The sequence below is a fragment of the Thalassophryne amazonica genome, chromosome 3, assembly GCF_902500255.1.
Source record: "Thalassophryne amazonica chromosome 3, fThaAma1.1, whole genome shotgun sequence".
Classification (NCBI taxonomy): Eukaryota; Metazoa; Chordata; class Actinopteri; order Batrachoidiformes; family Batrachoididae; genus Thalassophryne; species Thalassophryne amazonica.
Genome location: NC_047105.1, coordinates 84543612 through 84560535, shown reverse-complemented (window position 1 = coordinate 84560535; position 16924 = coordinate 84543612). Strand labels below are relative to the sequence as shown.

Sequence of the window (16924 nt, the reverse complement as noted above, 5' to 3'; positions counted from 1 at the left end):
CGTGGGTCTGTTCTCAAACAGAAGTCGTTAGGTTTTGGGTCAGGTCTGAAAAACAGGCGGTTCTCCTAAAGCTAACACATTTTAGAAAAATATGAACGTTAATACAATGATTTGCATGAAACTTTACCAACCAGAAAATTTTCTGTTCGATCTGGATTATGAGTCTAAATTAGGGCATTTAAAATAATCACCATTTTAAACAAAATGTTGTGGAGATGTTGCCAGTTGTCTAAAACGTGCTGTCATTACAATTTGAGGTGAATGTGAATAAAAGTGTCAGTTCAAGATTATTGATTGATTTTCAAATTGGAGAAGTCAATTTCGGATTAGAAACCATTTTTCGCTGATTCAGATAAATCCACATAAATAAAAAAAACATTTTTAATGTTCTGATTTTCTTTACAAATTAACAAATTTTCAAATTACTTGCTGAAAATGTTGATTTAACCTGGAATTGAACAGATGAAAAAATACAAATTGGAATGGAATAAAACACAAGTTACATTTTTTGGTGGCTCCACAAAAACAAAACTGGGTCAGAAAATTTGTCAGAATGTTGCTCGATGCTAGAGGTGTGCATCCTAATGAGTTTCTGCCTAGTTATTGTGGAAATCTTTGCTTTGCTTTTGTTTTATCCAGGAATCATCCAGAACAACTGACAGAGAAAGATGGCTCCATGTGAAGAAAAGGACCTTGTGATGGCCGATTTTGATCGCGTTCATGCACTCACGCACACACAGTTATACATTTAGACCATTACTGACAGCAGATGTCTCTGTTCGTCCAATGGATTTTTGTCTCAAAAAGCATCAGAGGTGTTTTTCTGCAGCGGATGCTCCTGACCTGCTTCCATAAACATGCCTGAACATTTGAGGTGCAACGTTCACCTGAAGGAACTCATTATGTCGCCACGGCTCTGCATTTATCTCCCCTAACCTGAGAAAAGTCTAAAAAGAAGCCGAGCCACAGTTAGGAAGGATCTGACTGATGTCACACTGGGAGCCGCACACTTGACAAAGCACAGTTATGCAACTTCAAACATTCACCTTGTAAACGACTCCCACAAGACCTGCACAAGACCACTCGGACTGTTGTAAGCTTGCATTGGGGTCAAAGGTCCTTTTGGCTTATTGGAGCCAATCACTCAGAGCGGAAGGACTCACCCCGAAATGACGTGGCTGTGAAGGAGAGCAGATACACGCTCTGCGCTTAAATGGCGCCCCGCTGTAATGATGTCATTTGTCTGTGCGCGACACGGGACCAATGAAGGAAAAAAAGAGCAATGTTTAGTTTTCTTCTGTGTTTAAACTTGACAGCGGATGATATGCAGACAATCATGTCTTTTTAGTTGATTTGAAGGTATAAAGTCCGCGAGAATGATGATACTGTTTTGTATGTCCGCGTATTTTTCTTAAATGTTATTTTTCAGCAACTTTATTTCAGACCACAGTTTTTGTACCTTACTAACCAAACTGACCGAATGTGAATTAATTGTCTAAACATAAAGCAGTTCCTGTGGTGCTGGAGTACAGTGGCGGGCGAACGTCTGCAGTCACCTGCATATCGACATCAGAGACACCCGTGATGCCTCAGTGCAGCATGTGCGCGCTCAGAAATAATTGTATATGTGACACTTGCATGTTGTCTTTAATGGTGAGGTTGATTCTGTGATTTTGGGTGAGACAGTCAGTCAAAAAGTGCACTTCTGTGGCCTTTAGAAGCAGAGGCTGGGCTTACGTTGGCTCTTCACGTCTGAGCTTTAGTGAAGCTTTTTAAATGGACCAGTGTTTGTACCTGTGAGCATTCCTGCTGTAAATTTTGTAGGTTTTATTTCTTCCCGAACAGGAACAAAAAAGTGTCCTTGTTTTACTGTCATCTTCAGGGATCTTCTACTCCCTGGACCAAACTGACATTTTCTCAGTTCTAACTCTGGCGGAAAATGATACTGAGATAGCTGAATATCCACACAGTGCAGCACAACCAACGTTTATGGGAACAATGTGCCGTCCCTGAACTAGCATGACTTAAATAACTTCAAAGACTTTGAAAAGTCTATGAATGTTTCTTTCTTTTCTGTCCAAAGTCGAACAACACCAAAAGCAGATGACGGCATTATAAACATCTTTATTTTAATTCAAAAAACCTACATGACCATTATTTATACATCCAGATTCTTTGTCTTTGAAGTGCGCCTTGCGTGTCTAACACAATTTTGACGGTGCTGCAACATACAGTATGTTTGCATTTTTGTTTCTTTCTTTGTGTTGCATTGCACATGCAACCTAAAACCCATTGAACTGTTATTAATCTGTTGAAAATGTGAAAATCGCGGTGTTTTCAGCCCTGCACTGTATTGGACAGTCATATAGCGGCACAGAGCTTTTTGTCTTTGTGCTGTTTTGTTACAGCATTTATGACAATGGGCTGAGGCGTCTTATCTTTTGTCTTAATTGATGCAAATGACTTATTTTTGTATTTGTTGTCAAAAATCAGCTCTGCGCATACATGAAGACCAAGTTATGACTATGCTGACCAACCTGTGTGAAGGTAAACTTTACAAACTGGATCTTTATTAAAAACCAGTTGGAAAATGCCTCTCTTTTTTCATAATTATTACATAACTGTCTGATTTTATTTTTGTACAGTGTACATGAATTACCCTGTTCTTTTTTTGTCTGCATTTTATCTTTTATATTGTTTATGTTAAAATACCTTAATAAACGTCAATTATATTTGCTCATTTCACTGAAATGTTTTACTGATTTGTAGCGGCGCGTTCTGGATATTGAACGGTGTTGTGTCAGTTTCTGCTCCAAGTGGTAAATCCTATACGGGCCCGTTGAGCCGACCTTATCCCTGGATTCTGTAGCGTGAAGCAGACCACATACTACAACTCCCTCTGGACTGGATGCCAGTCCCATACAGGTTGATTCCCCAGCCAAGGCCGGTACCCTTTTGCAGCCGCATGGATGGAGACAATGCAGATGTGGTACAGACAGGTGGAGCACACACCTGGAATCAAACCCCCGATCCAGCTCGTGTCCCACAGAGCCACTTGCTCTGCATTGAAACTTGTCAAGATCAAAATATCACCAAGACAATTTTTATTTTTCCACAGGAGCTGATAAAGGTGATCAAAAGCAGATGCAAAACAATGCAAAAGAAACACGATCGACCAGCAATTAACCACTTCTGGTTACTAGCAAATTGTTTATACTGTAGCAGTAATCGCTTTGTCTGCATTTTGGCATATTTTAAAAGAAATGTTTACCTCATTATTATTATTTTTCTGCGTTATTCATTGAAAGCAGTCACAGCACAGTTTGCAAAGATATTTTCAAGGATTTCTTGCATTTTAAGATACTTTCTGCGACATTCACGAATAACAGCGCAACTAAAACTAAACACAGTGTGACATACTGAGCTGTGTTCAGTGGTTTATGGCTTACAGAGATGCTTTCTTTTGGGCCTTTTTTATGAATGAACATGCAGTTTACATAATACAGTGTGCATACGCTAAATTCACAATCAGCTTTTTTTAACAGCAAAACAGGCAGAAAGCTATCCAGTTACTACAGCACAAAAGTAGATGATTTGCATAAAAATTCCTCGTGCTCTTTTCCCACGAGGGAGATTAGCTTATTAGCATTTAGCTGTAAACATTCATTGGCTGTGACCGCCAGTTCGTGTGGCGGTGAGTCCTCTTGTGCGACGTGCTGCAAAGAGTCAGGTGGTCACCGCACGCTTACACAAAGGCACTCGAACCAGCAGCCGTTAAGTTCATTGTCTCCGCAGGCCAGCTGTTAATGTTTTTTTTTTTTCTTGTTTTGGTCATTTAAAATGTTCTGCTTTGTTATCTCTGTGTTTCAGAAACACAGAGTGAAGCTGCAGGAAAACATCTCAGAGTCCTGAGTCCAGCACGTGTCAGGTCCATTCAGAGGGAAAGAAAACGTTGAAGGTCGAAAAGTGAAGATTGTCTGCTGAGGCGGGAACAAATTCCTTCTTCTGGGAAACAGAGTTCTCCAGTTGTCAAGTTTCTAAAAACAAAACACAAAGATGAGCCGTTAGTCTCACATGCAAACGTGTTTCACACTTTTAGCAAAACAGATTTTTATTTTCTCAGTAAAAAATCTTTTGAATCGGGCCTCTGAGGTTATGAGGTGTGTACAAACAAAAACCCATTTCTGTTTAGTGCAAGTGGAAAAATCCCCACAGATCCTTGTCGTCGACGTCTCAGGTTTTAACAAGCAAACGCTTCTCGATTCTCTATAATTACAGCGTGCCTCTCCACAAAAACGAGTGCAGTGGGCACAAGTCAGCAGTCAGTTAGCGGCCGTTTGTCACATCACATGATTTTCACTGTGCCATATCAGTGTGGGACAGCAAACGAACACACAGCTTTCTCTCTTGGAGGAAGAGTAGCCAATCTGACAGTGGGCAGGGTTTTTTTTCCCATTAAGTTTGTGTGTGTGTGTGTGTGTGTATATATATATATATATATATATATATATATATATATATATATATATATATATATATATATATATATATATATATATATAGTCTGCTCAACTTCTTACAGATCAATGATTTTTGAGATTGTTTTGTCCAAACAGCCCTTTTTTAACACACATTATCTAAATAGTTGTGTTCATTCATGTAATTAAGTAAATAATTATTTTACAGTTTGTGCGTTTTGTTCCTTTTTATGCTACATTTTATGCAGAAACTACAAAAGTGGAGCGTAACGGAGGTCATTTCTGCACCTGGTGCTACACTATCTAATCGTTTACATAGGGAACTGCAATGATAATTTTAATAAAATTAAACGACACCATTTTTCACATTATATAATTTTGACTTTTATTTTGCATTTAACCACAGTTTTTGTTCTACTAGGCCTGTACATACATGTAAATGATGCATTTTAGATGGTTGTTGCAGCTCTGTAGCCTATGTGTCAAACTGGACACTATTTTTCAACAACTTTTCGCCGTATCAGTCTGAGCAACGCAATCAGCCTCCCAGCGATACATGCATGAACACGTGCAGCAATCAAACACAAAAACCTCACCACCTGCACTCAGCTCACAGTCTGGCTCTCCAAAAATAAAGTATCAGAAGCCACAACTTCTGGACGAGGTTTTAAAAACGCAGATGAGCAGCAGAGGGCCTCACATCTGGTCCCAAATCAGTGCAGATTTAATGTGCACAGAGAAGCATCCAGCAGCTGCTCAATCCAAACTGTAAAGCACACATTCATGCACACAGCAGAGCCAGAGGAAAGAGCAGTGACAGGCATGTTGATTATAGTATAAACACAAAAGAGGTCATTGTTTTTTCCAACTCAAACAGAACGATCCGCTCATTCTGTAAATCTATCGCTGGAGCCGAACCCAACACACGCTAAAAATGTGTTCATCAGAAGTGCACAGACATGTGCCTTCTGCATACTGTCAGAGAAAATGCTTCTACACTGAAAGTACAAAACGTCAGCCTCACTTTTGCCTCTCATCTAACATATGTTAGATGAGAGGCAAAGTGAGGCTGACGTTTTGTACTTTATATATATATATATAATATATATATATATATATATATTTATTATTATTGTTGTTATTTGTTTGTTTTTTTTCCCTCACAAAGGTGCCACAGGTGGACGTGGTCACAACCCAAACTGAATGTTACAGACCTTCATGTATTTTTTCAGGTCATTCTCATAAAGGAGTCGGATTTAAACCTACGAACAGTAATGCATTATAATTTGTATATAATCCATAATTGTTTGTCCTGATTTTGTGATCGCGTGACCACAACAAAAAAAGCAGAATTTGTGACCAAAAAAAGGATCTCCCTTTTTTTCTTCTTCTTATTCTTATTCTAACCCCAACCGTAGGTTCTGAACGCTAAATGACAAACATGTATTACATGCGCATGGAATTTCATAGAATTATGCACAAAATATTATGCATAAGTTTGTGTTTAGAATCACAGCATCTGCTTCATGAGAGCGTATTGATTATTTTAATGCAGTATTTGGAGTATCGTTGTGCTATAATGTGACATAGGAAACATAAAGTTTGTGTAGTATAGTGAGATTTTTGACGTAATCATGAAAAATGATTATGTGAGTTTTTTGTCATATAGTATTGTCAGTATTAAATAGCTCAGTTAGAAACAGGATAGCAAAGTGCAGTGGTTCCCAACCTGGGTTGTCAGTCCCTTTTCAGAGCACCAACGTCATTAATGGGTGATAATGAATATGACTTGTCAGAATAAGTTAACAAAAAAAAAAGAAGAAAGAAATGTGCTCTGATGCTGCATAACAGATTTATTCAGCAAAATAACAGGCAAAAAAGAGTGCAGAAAAGACTGATGAGTGAAAAGCCAAACTCCCAAACTGAGTGAATGTTGGTCTTTGGGTCCCTGTGGGTTTTATGAGAAAGTTTTTAGTTGTTTTTTTTTGCATGTGACAAGTTTATGTGTCAGTTTTTCATTTATTCAGAAGTTGTTGTCCTTTCGGCTGCTTCCATACGCTCAGGGTCGCCACAGTGGATACAGCCAGACCCACATTGGTATTTGCTGGATGCCCTTCCTGACACAACTCCAGTGTAACCTGGAGAAACACACACAGCCCCTGGTGTGCCGAAGAGGTCTCCCATCCAAGTACTAACCAGGCCCCACACTGCTTAGCTTCTGGGATGTGATGGGATCAGGCTGACACACAGCAGACTGGCTGCACTTATTTGTTAAGAAATAACTTAGAGCAAAAAGAACACAAAATTCAGCTTGGTGTTGTGTATGTGTGTCTATACGTACATATACATACACACATATATGCTAAATGGGAATTTAACAGATTCTGAAGCACTGGTCTACTCTCTGGGTCTTCTTGTTTGGATGTTGTCATATTTAATTCCCGTCAGGGTGTCACTGACACCTACTTTATGGAGTGTTATTTACGTTTTCGAACCCTGGTTAGGAAAAGCTCTTACGTAAAAAAAAAAAAGACTTCTTTGAGGATGGTGTCCTGGTGCCTCACTGGATGCACTGATGTGTGTTGATCCAGCAGGCAGTCACAGTCACAGCGGAAGCTGAGGACAAGCTGCAGGTGCTCCAAAACCTTCTGCAGAGCTGCAGGTAATAACTATTGTGCTGCATTCAAGGACACTCTGTGTGAGGGGGGCCTTTAGGTTGCAACCACAGATTGCAGCCCTGAGACTTAAGAGTGAACACCTGGCGTGCGCACGTGGCTCAGTGCACGTCTGGACAGTGTCGTGTGTATGCATGTTGTCCATATCTAAATCATATTATCCTGACAGCAGATGGAGGTTGGAGGTGATGCGAACGCCTCATCTGTCTGTGTTTCTACCAGATATCCCAAAAAGTAGTCCATCGATTTGTGACATAAGTCTGTGGAATTATTGTTTTCCAGGAAGCTGATTAATGCCGTTGAATTGCAACAGTCCTGTTGTTGTTTTTACATCTTAGTGATGATGGCGTTGACAGACACATGCACCCACTGAGCACACGCTAGTGCACTAATATGTCATTGTTCTTTTGCATTTTTTTCTGAGTTAGTCACTCTTAGACAAAGAATGTATGTGTGTGCTCAAACACACACACGTGCACACTTTAGCCGTGCACATGCCTGTCAGAAGGTGACAGCGTGTTCTGATAGAAAAGCTGTAAGTTCGCACTCGTACAAATATTTGAAGCACTTGACCGGCGTTGGCGGAACGAAAGTAATATCAGCAGAATCTCTTCCTGTTTACTTACATGCAAATACGTGCACACAGCTCACTGCAAACATGATGGGCACACACATGTACATGCTCTCTGTCCTGCACTGTGAGCCTGATCCTCTCCCTGTTGCACACACCTTCCTAATACAGCACAACTGTTTCCAATCTAAAGGTTCCTGCGTGTCTGGGCCCCAGCGGGGCCTGATTGCACGACATGGATACAGGGGTTGGGGGTGGGGGGTGCCCCCACTTTCTCCACTCTCCCTTTCTTCTCCTCGCTTCATGTTGTACCTGTGTCACTTGAAATGGTTAAACAAACACGCTGTAGATTGTGGAGGAAGTTATTTCTGTAAACAGGTCAAATGTGACAAACACGAAACATGTCGAGACATTTTGTTTTCAGTCACAGTCGGTTATTCATTTGTGTTCACAAACAGCCAAACTGCTTGGAAGAAACTCTTAAAAACCTGTATACTATTTTGATTATTGTTCTGCATGTAAGTATAGTTCAAACGACCAATGTAATTTTACATAAGAGTTGTTGTTTGTTTTGGACCACATATTTATTTACATGAGTTGGATCTCATAACCATACAATATTTAAATGTTTGAAGAATTGTGATAATACTTTTTCAGTTAAATATGTAATTTGTTGATTTTGTCATTTCTGTTGTTTTTTTAATCTTGTATTCTCCAGCCATTATTTAAAGTTTGATGTGTATTAATCATATTTTTTTAACTTCATGACAAATAAGTTATAATAAAGTTCATTATTATCACATGAAATAATTTCCCTCCAAGATCAAAATGTCCTTGTTTAAGCTTTAAAAATATAACATATCTATGTTATTTTGTTATAAATTATTTTATGCAACAACGGTGTAGACTATATATATATATATATATATATATATATATATATATATATATATATAACTTTTGGGGGGGGGGGTTTCTGTAATATGTTTGCATGCTCATAAAACATAACTACAGAATAAAATTATCTGTATGTTTTCTCAATTTTAAAAACTAAAACCATGAAAGATTTTTTGCTTTTTGTTTTTACACATTTAAAGGAAAAATTCATTTAAATGATAAATAAATCAGTATAGGCTGGTGTAAAAAAGTTATTTTTTTTAATGCTCTTATTTTATCTTTTCTGTACTTGTTTAAATGAAGTAATACAGAGAAAACCTGCATTATTTTAGTATATTTGATAATATGCACGTTTTAAAATCTGAATAGATTTCATGTTCCACCTTTTCTTTTACATATATATATATATATATATATATATATATATATATATATATATATATATATAAGCACATAATTGTGTGCTTTATAGTTTCATTGTTTATTTTTAAAATACATTAGCACTATTTTATTTATGAAGCTGAAATTTGGAGCCTTTCAGAAAATAAGGCACATGGATTGTGTCCCTGTCCACGTACTGCTGACATTGCGAGAGAAAAAACCTATCTGTGTGCATGTTCTTATGTGTATTGATTATAGTTTATTTATATATATTATATATATATTATACATTTTTGTGTGTGTGTGTCCTTTTGTCCATACCTCTGGGGCTGCAGTGAGGCATCGCGCTGCATGATTGTAAACGATGGGGGCAGAGCAGACGAAGCGGGAGCCGTGGAGGAGAACAGAACTATATGAAATCTTTTCATTGCAAAGATGTTAATGCTGCACGGAGGAAACTGAAAAGGAGCAGATAAATGAAGCACAACAAGCAGTGTTTGCAAAAGTGTGAGAAAAGGCTTAGATCAAACTGAAAGGGAAGAGCTGAAAGTGTTTAGAGGTTAACTGGGTCAAACAGACAGAGGTGGGTAAGTGGAGACGCGGACACACAAGGGTTTAAGGGCAGAGTTTTTGTTGGGGTCCTAGTGGCTGGTGGACATGGCCCAGGCCCCCTCCATCCTCCATACGGAGAAGGCGTAGCTCAGTCTTTCATGGGCCAGGTAGTTGCAGCTGGCCAGCTTGGCGTCCATCTCGTCACTCTGCAGCACTTGGTAGAGGAAGTCGATGTAGCGTGAAGCCAGCTTCAGGATCTGGATTTTGCTCAGCTTGTCTGATGGTAGCGTGGGGATGATCTTGCGTAGAGAGGCAAAGGCGTCATTCAGTGACTGTGTACGCTGACGTTCCCGCACGTTGGCAATGACGCGCTGAGAGTGGAGGTCCTCAAAAGGCTGATCTGGCCTGGGGCCCAGCGATGTGGGAGCCAGCGACACGACTGTCGAAGGGCTTTTCTTCAGCCGCTTCGGCCCGGACGGCAGAAGGCTGTTTGGACTGCCGGCTCCGCTCTCCTCTGCTGTGCCCACACTGTCCTTCTTGGGATAAGGGGAACGTTTTCGGTTTACTGATTGGATCGTCTTCTTAGATGCCCTCTCCAGTTCTTCTTCGCTGGCTCCCAGCCCTCCTTCAGGGGAGTTGGTGCAGGACACCTCTTCTCTCATTGTACCGTCCAACGACAGCCTCCCAGCTTCTGCAAAGAGAGGATGCTGTACCGCTCTGAAAAACTTTAAAGTTTCTCTTCTGTCAATCGAAGAAAGAACAGCTAAGGCTGCTGAAGCTCCATTTGGACTCGATGCCACACTTGTTCCTACTAAGGTTTCTGTCTTTAACCTTCTCAACCCGACTGACAGAAAAACAAGAAACCATCCAGAGTGCAGGTCCACCTCTGCCCCTTATATACTCGTACACTCGCGCAACACCAGCAAACATCTCCTATTGGTTCAACGGCATTTCGGCGGGCGTGGTCAGGCCTAAACATATCAGAGATGTAGGAAGTGTGATAGCTGGGCGGGTGAGAGAGGAAGGGGGTAAGTAGGTCTGTCAGCCAATAAGAAGTGCTGCATTGGACTGACTTTATGGGTTCCAGATTTGGTCTGGTGCTCGCCGAGCGTTAGTCCGCCCCCTCGCGTCTGCATTCTCCTTCATCAAGACGTTCGTGGGGCAGAACTCAAGCTAAGACTTTTATTTTCATCCATGTTAAACCTCACATTGTATTCTAATGACATTGACTCTGAAAGCTGTTTTTGCTTTACTGCAACTTCAGAATACGAGCTTTATTGGCTACGAAAAAAAATGCAAAGCTATTCGGTGTAAAGACTGTCAACATAACTAAGAAAAAGGGCTTTTCACAAGCGGTGTAAATCTGAGAAGATGACCTCTGCCTGATGTGACCGTGATGTTCTATAAAAGTACATTCAGACACGACTCAGTCTGCAATAAGACAAACGAACTTAATGAGAAAAGCAGCTCAGATACAACGGAGTACTTGCATCAGCTGTCCCAGTCCTCCCCACACAGACAGGACCCTAAATAACCCCTGACCCCCAGTGACCCGATGACCTCACCCTGCTAAGGTGAGAGAGCAGCTAATTGTGCCGTCCACTGCCCAAGGCCAAGCCGACACATGTTCTCGATTGGCACCGTGCACCCAGGGGAGGCACATCTGGGCCTGCGGCCACTCAGCACACTTAAACACATTTTGACAGTCATGACACAGCAGGTTCTCCTAAAATAATGACAACCCAAAGCTCGGGCTCATGTTTGTATGTCTCCCGAACAACACTCTTTTTCTCACTGAACCGCTAAAAAGATAAAGGTGAAGTAAGCTATAATTTCAGGAAATAACTAAATCTGCCTTTTGAGGTCCAATCCATTTCCCAACTTTGTGGCTGTTTAAAATTTTACGAGTCATGACTCATGTACGGATCACTGCAGAGAAATCTTGCTGGGAGTTTTCCAATGCTCTAAGCTGCAGAAATATTGTACTTTTTGATGACAGCATGGCTAACGGGAGCCTTCGTGTTGCAACACCTCCAAATGTGTTTCTTGTTTCCAAAACTGATTGCACGCTCCTGTACCCACCTGATTACACCGTCTCCGCAAACGAATAAATTTAAAAGACTGAACAAATATAACACTTAAATGTCATGAACAATATCCCAGAAATCCATGCTTGAGAAGTTTTACTTTAGATGTGAAAGTATTTGAAAGTTTTGAAGAATCCAGTGTAACACTTTGTCAGACAATAATTAATATGGTAACAGCCAAAAGCAGCAACATTCAACGATTGCTGAAGTGTCAGCAACCTTACAGAACAGAATTTGGACTTAAATTACTCTAAATTAAGTTTTTGTTTGATCCAACTCAACTTGAACTCACGAGGGTTCAAGCATGTCTGACGTAAAAACATATGAATGAAATCCATATAGTTTTTGAAAAAAATAAAAAGGACCGTTACTTTATTGACAGCCCTCGTATACGCAGGAAGGGAGCTTAAGTAGATTTCTTATGGATGGTTGTATGAGGCTGTGTTTTAAGGTGGGATGTACAAAGAGTTGTACTTATAATTTCAATATAGCATTTCATATTGTTTTAAAAAATCCGTTTTATTATCGATTATATGAAAATAAAAGGATTCTTATTAAACAGGTTACTAGAAGAGACTCAGACAAAATTAAACCGAACATTTACAATATTTGAAACAGCAAATCAGTAGCTATCCCACCTCCTGAAAACAGTTTATTTAAACATTGAACTCACAGCAAATATAAGATTTTATTCAACTTACGTACTTAATGAAACACTACAAATTGTGGGAAAATATAATATTTTATTCAGCTTATGTACTTAATGAAACGTTGTACAAATAGCGGTCAATTTGTTGGTATTATCAAAAAAGGATTTTAGCTAGCATCTCCTCAGTGTTGTCAAGTTAAACTCATTTGCAAGGAACACTGACAGCATGCCTTTCACAGTAAAAGTATTTTCTGGGATGCTGGCATTAAATGTTTCATTGTGAAATGGTGCGAGCAACATGAACTATCTGATGATGTTTAAATTTGCTACCAGTAACATCAGCGAGCCACGCCATCTTGTAAGTATGAATGTTTACAATGTTAATCAAAATAAACGTGTCAAAATAAAGGTTTTGAAAATTAATCCCAAAAATTTTCAATCTGTAAGTTGGTGTGATGTCATTGTTTTATAATTGCCATGGCAACAGCAGCGCCATTTTATAGTATGTGAATGTGTGCATTCCACGCATGCTTTGGTGTGGTCGGAGAGTGACCAAATTTCAACAGAAATGGAGAGTTTTCACTTGTAAAATGAGCTACCAGTACCAGGTTAATTTCGGTGGTGAGGCGTTAGCAAACAGCGTGCCGTCACAATCATGTTACTGTTGTTTTCTCGTAGTAAGAGAGTTTGTATTTATAAGTGATTTTCTGCGGCAAGTATGCTTCAAACATGCTCCAGCAGACAGCCCGAAGCAAGCGAACACCTGGACATTCGGAACCGAGCCGAAAGAGCAGCAGGAGCGAGTCCAGCGGAGAGGGAGAGAGAGATGGCTTTATCAGTCCGACCTGCGGCCCGGAAGACAGAAGCGCAGTCGGTAACAGACGGTGGCAGTAGCAGAGAACGAGTCACTTGGAAGAAAATCCACATATGAAGGATATTTATTTTCTTCCCTTCTTGACACAAGGGACTGTAACTTCAGTTTGCCGGTGAGCCGACGGGACGCCTGTAACACCGGCACCATTTGAAGGAATGAGTCAAGTCCCACAAAATGGACGACATTATTTTTATCCCTCAGCTGATGAACCGGTGAAGTGGCAGATATTAATGATCCAGTCCAGGTCTGAGACATGGCTGCCCCACGAAAAAGCCACATTAATGAGATATGAATAAAAAACTCCAGTGGAACACAGCGGATGAGCCTTGTTTGTTGATCGCACCAAGAGTCCTGGTTACCGACTTTAATCCACAAAAAGGTGAGTCACGATTGATATCTTTAAGTGGCTTTGACGAAGTTTAACTTGTGGTACGCTACGTTTGGTGAGAGCACTTTACCGATTAATGTGAATAAGCCAGTTTTCTCAGTGTGCATGCGTTTTCAAAACGGGTGACAGTGGTACTTTGTGCCCAGCAGAAAAGCATTGTCAACTGCTTTAGGCCCTAATTTTGTACTTAATTGACTGTACAGCCAGCGACACAGCACCCTTTTGGCACATTTACTGGATTAGAACAGATCAAAATACTACAGAAGACAAAGTATTACCCTTCCTTTTCACTTACTTTAAAATGCCATCGACGGTGCACTGCAGATCACGTGATGTCCCGGATGTCCGACTTACAGAATAATAAAGGATGCACAGATATTCGCTTCTTGCTTTATATATAGATAAATCTTTCATCCTGTGATGAGGAGGAATGGAAATGGTTTTGTATGTTGGAAATAATTTGACACCAAACTCAAGAGTAAAAATCTGCTTGGGACAGTTTTCAACATAGAGGGTCAAGCACCACAGGAAAAAAAATTGGTGGTTTAATTTCATTCTAGTCCAGGGAATTTTCATAAGGACACCACTTAAGACTCGGACCTGGTATTTGCGAAGACATGTTTCACGACTTCAAATTAAACCTGTTGTCCTTCTTGATAGGATGCTTGACAGCTCGTAGCCAACAATTTAGGCGTGATTGCTGCAGCGTTTGAAGGACCTGATGTGAAGAGAGCGCTTCAGAAGATTTTTGATGAGCCCCGTGATTGCACTGGTTTACATTTCATTCAGCGAGAGACGTCCAACGGAAAGGAGCTCGATCCCAGTTGGGTTCAATCATCTTGGAAGAAAGAAACTCATCTGGCCATCAAAGTGGGACTATGCACGTAGACAGTGAATTATGTGGGGGTTATATTTACATAACAGGCCAAGTCAACTCCAGGATTATCTGGTATTACAACGGGGATCGCTGAGAGCTCTGACGGAGACAGCGCAGGGACAGGAAAGTCATTGTTGCTTCATGTTGGGAGCCGCTGCTTACCTTAATGAAGCGTGGCTCCACGCCACCATCATGGAAAAAATGAGCTAATGAAACGATTAGGCCAACAGGAATGTTGTGGCACAACCGTTCCACAAAAGAACAGGGGTGTGGGGGGGAGAAGAATAAGAAAGAGAAGAAAGGAGAGGGATAAAGGGGGGAAAAAAGTGAGGCTGTCCAAACAGAACCAGATGCAGGAGTGTGGAGGCTCGTTTGATCTCGTCCTCATAGGCTGATTGATGTTGCACATTTCATTTCCTTGTCAGAGTCTTGACATAATGTTTCACTAAACACTCGGGCCCCGCTCGCTTTTTTGTTTTATTTCTAAGGGGGTCATAATTAACCCTTTGTGCAGCTGAAAATAGATCATACTATATATCAGTACACGAAGACTCACGCATACGCAAGGCCGCTTAGATATCAAAGAAGACCGATGTGTTGTCCGCTCCGTCTCTCCGCCATATGTTTTGATCTGAACTGATCCCAGATGAAATACTGCACACTGAAGAACGAGCACACTGAAACTTTTGATGTTCTCCAGGAAAAAGCCAAATATTTCCTTTAAGTTCATAATGCGCTCAATTCAATTAGGATCATGCGCCAAAAGGTCAAAGTGCTGCAGTGACGTCCTCAGTCGACGCTGGATGGTGCAACCTGTCATAAATAGTGTGTTTGGAAACACCATCCATGTCATTAAATCCCTCCTCAGATGCACCCTGGGAGCTTCTTCACCTTCCTGCCTGCTGTTATTAATGTTTGCACACAACACACTGCCTCCTCCCACCCCACCCCACCCCAGTACCCATCAGCCCATGGCTCCATCCCTCCTGAGGAGCCTAGTGGCACAGAGGCACACATCTGGGACCCATTTCCCCCCTGGAGAAGCCCTTCCTGTGGGGTATCCACTTAGAGAGGTTTGGGAGGAGGCGGGGTGAAGGTGCATAGTAGGTGGGGGATGGTAGCAGAGGGGCAGACGTGCAGCGAGATGGAGGCTTGTAAATACATAACGAGAATGAGAGGTGCTGCCTGATAGGCTGATCTGAAGGCTACAGTGTAAATGTACAAGATTGAAAATCCTGACTCTGCACTACACTCGTCAGGCTCTTTTGTTGGATGCTTATGATTGTGCATCATTATTAGAAAGGCTATATATATATATATATATATATATATATATATATATCCTATATTGTTCTGACAATGGACTACTGCAGTAAATCTGCATGTGCTATGTTCTGTGTGTTGACTTCTTGTGATACTTAAAATGATAATTGAAAAAAATTTAAATGAAACAAAAAAATTAGTAGGTGATCCCTGAAGAAAAAAAAACTTCCCTTTTATCCTACTCTGAGTCCACATGTCGTTTCCAAAACAGAGATTCATTAGAGCTGCAGTGAAATAGTATGTTGTGTTGTTGGCAGTCTTTCAGCTGCCCCAGTTGCTCAGGGTGACCACAGCGGACCCAATACAGCGCATTTGGATTTGGCACAAATCTCACAATGGATGAGTTTTTTTTATAATTGTTGCTATAATTCCTCTAGCACAGATTAGTGGTATGGTTTGTGTGTCTTTTGTTTGTTTTGTCTGCGTGTGTACGCTATTACTGAAAATGTCATGGACAGATTTCAGCTGACACGTGTGGTTTTATGGTCCTAAGGCCAGTCAAGAGATTTAAACATGTCAGTGAATGGATGGCGTCTGTTTTATCCTATCCACTCACTGGTATGTTTAAATTATTACTTCTAGTCTTGTTGGTGTGATTCAGTATTTGTGATACATTTTTATTTATTATTTTTTATTTATGGTGATTTATTTATTTTTTTTTATATCTGGGTGCTTTCATAGTATTTAATTGTACATTTATATACCAGTGGAAAAGTGGAATAAATAAATGAGATCTGGAACTGATTCTATTTCAGCTTGTATCGCTTTCTAGTACATTGTGAAATTTTCCTTTGATCTTTTGGAACATTCTTGCCTTATGAAATCACAAGGTTATACTTCATAATAACATATTTGTGTGAATCAGATGTAAGAATTTGCAGACAACAGGCAAAGCTTAGTAACAATGTTAAGCGATTTATTTTACAGAAAAGGTGCAAAGGTCAGTGTGGTGAGCGGAATAATGCTAGGAGTCCAGCAGGTATGGAGGCTCTGCATGGGCACACAGGAGGTGAGGCTGGGTACAGCCAGCACAGGATGAGAGTCAACAAACTGGCGGAAAGTGGGAGAATGAACCGATCTTTTAAACTGCTCAGGAATTGAGAATTGATTGCAGGTGTGAGATGTCAAAGGTCAGCCATACCCAGCCTAGACTTAAAAACAAGGAGAACATA

General features: G+C 40.5%; 2 protein-coding genes across 2 annotated transcripts in view; one reads left to right on the top strand and one right to left on the bottom strand.

Annotated features, from left to right (window-relative positions):
• LOC117507191 (histone deacetylase 7-like) overlaps positions 1–2745 on the top strand; it is a 230076-nt gene extending 227331 nt beyond the window's left edge. The window contains 1 exon segment of the mRNA XM_034167004.1: positions 640–2745. Coding sequence (XP_034022895.1) covers positions 640–682 — 43 coding nt within the window. The 3' untranslated portion in view covers positions 683–2745.
• A 344-nt stretch (positions 2746–3089) lies between these two features.
• Positions 3090–10427, bottom strand: LOC117507197 (twist-related protein 2-like). Its single transcript, XM_034167010.1, has 2 exons — positions 9324–10427; positions 3090–4037 (listed from the first exon to the last, which is right to left on the bottom strand). The coding sequence occupies exon 1, from the start codon at positions 10214–10216 to the stop codon at positions 9644–9646; it is 573 nt and encodes a 190-aa protein (XP_034022901.1). The 5' UTR covers positions 10217–10427; the 3' UTR covers positions 3090–4037; positions 9324–9643.
• Between the last annotated feature and the right edge of the window lie 6497 nt (positions 10428–16924).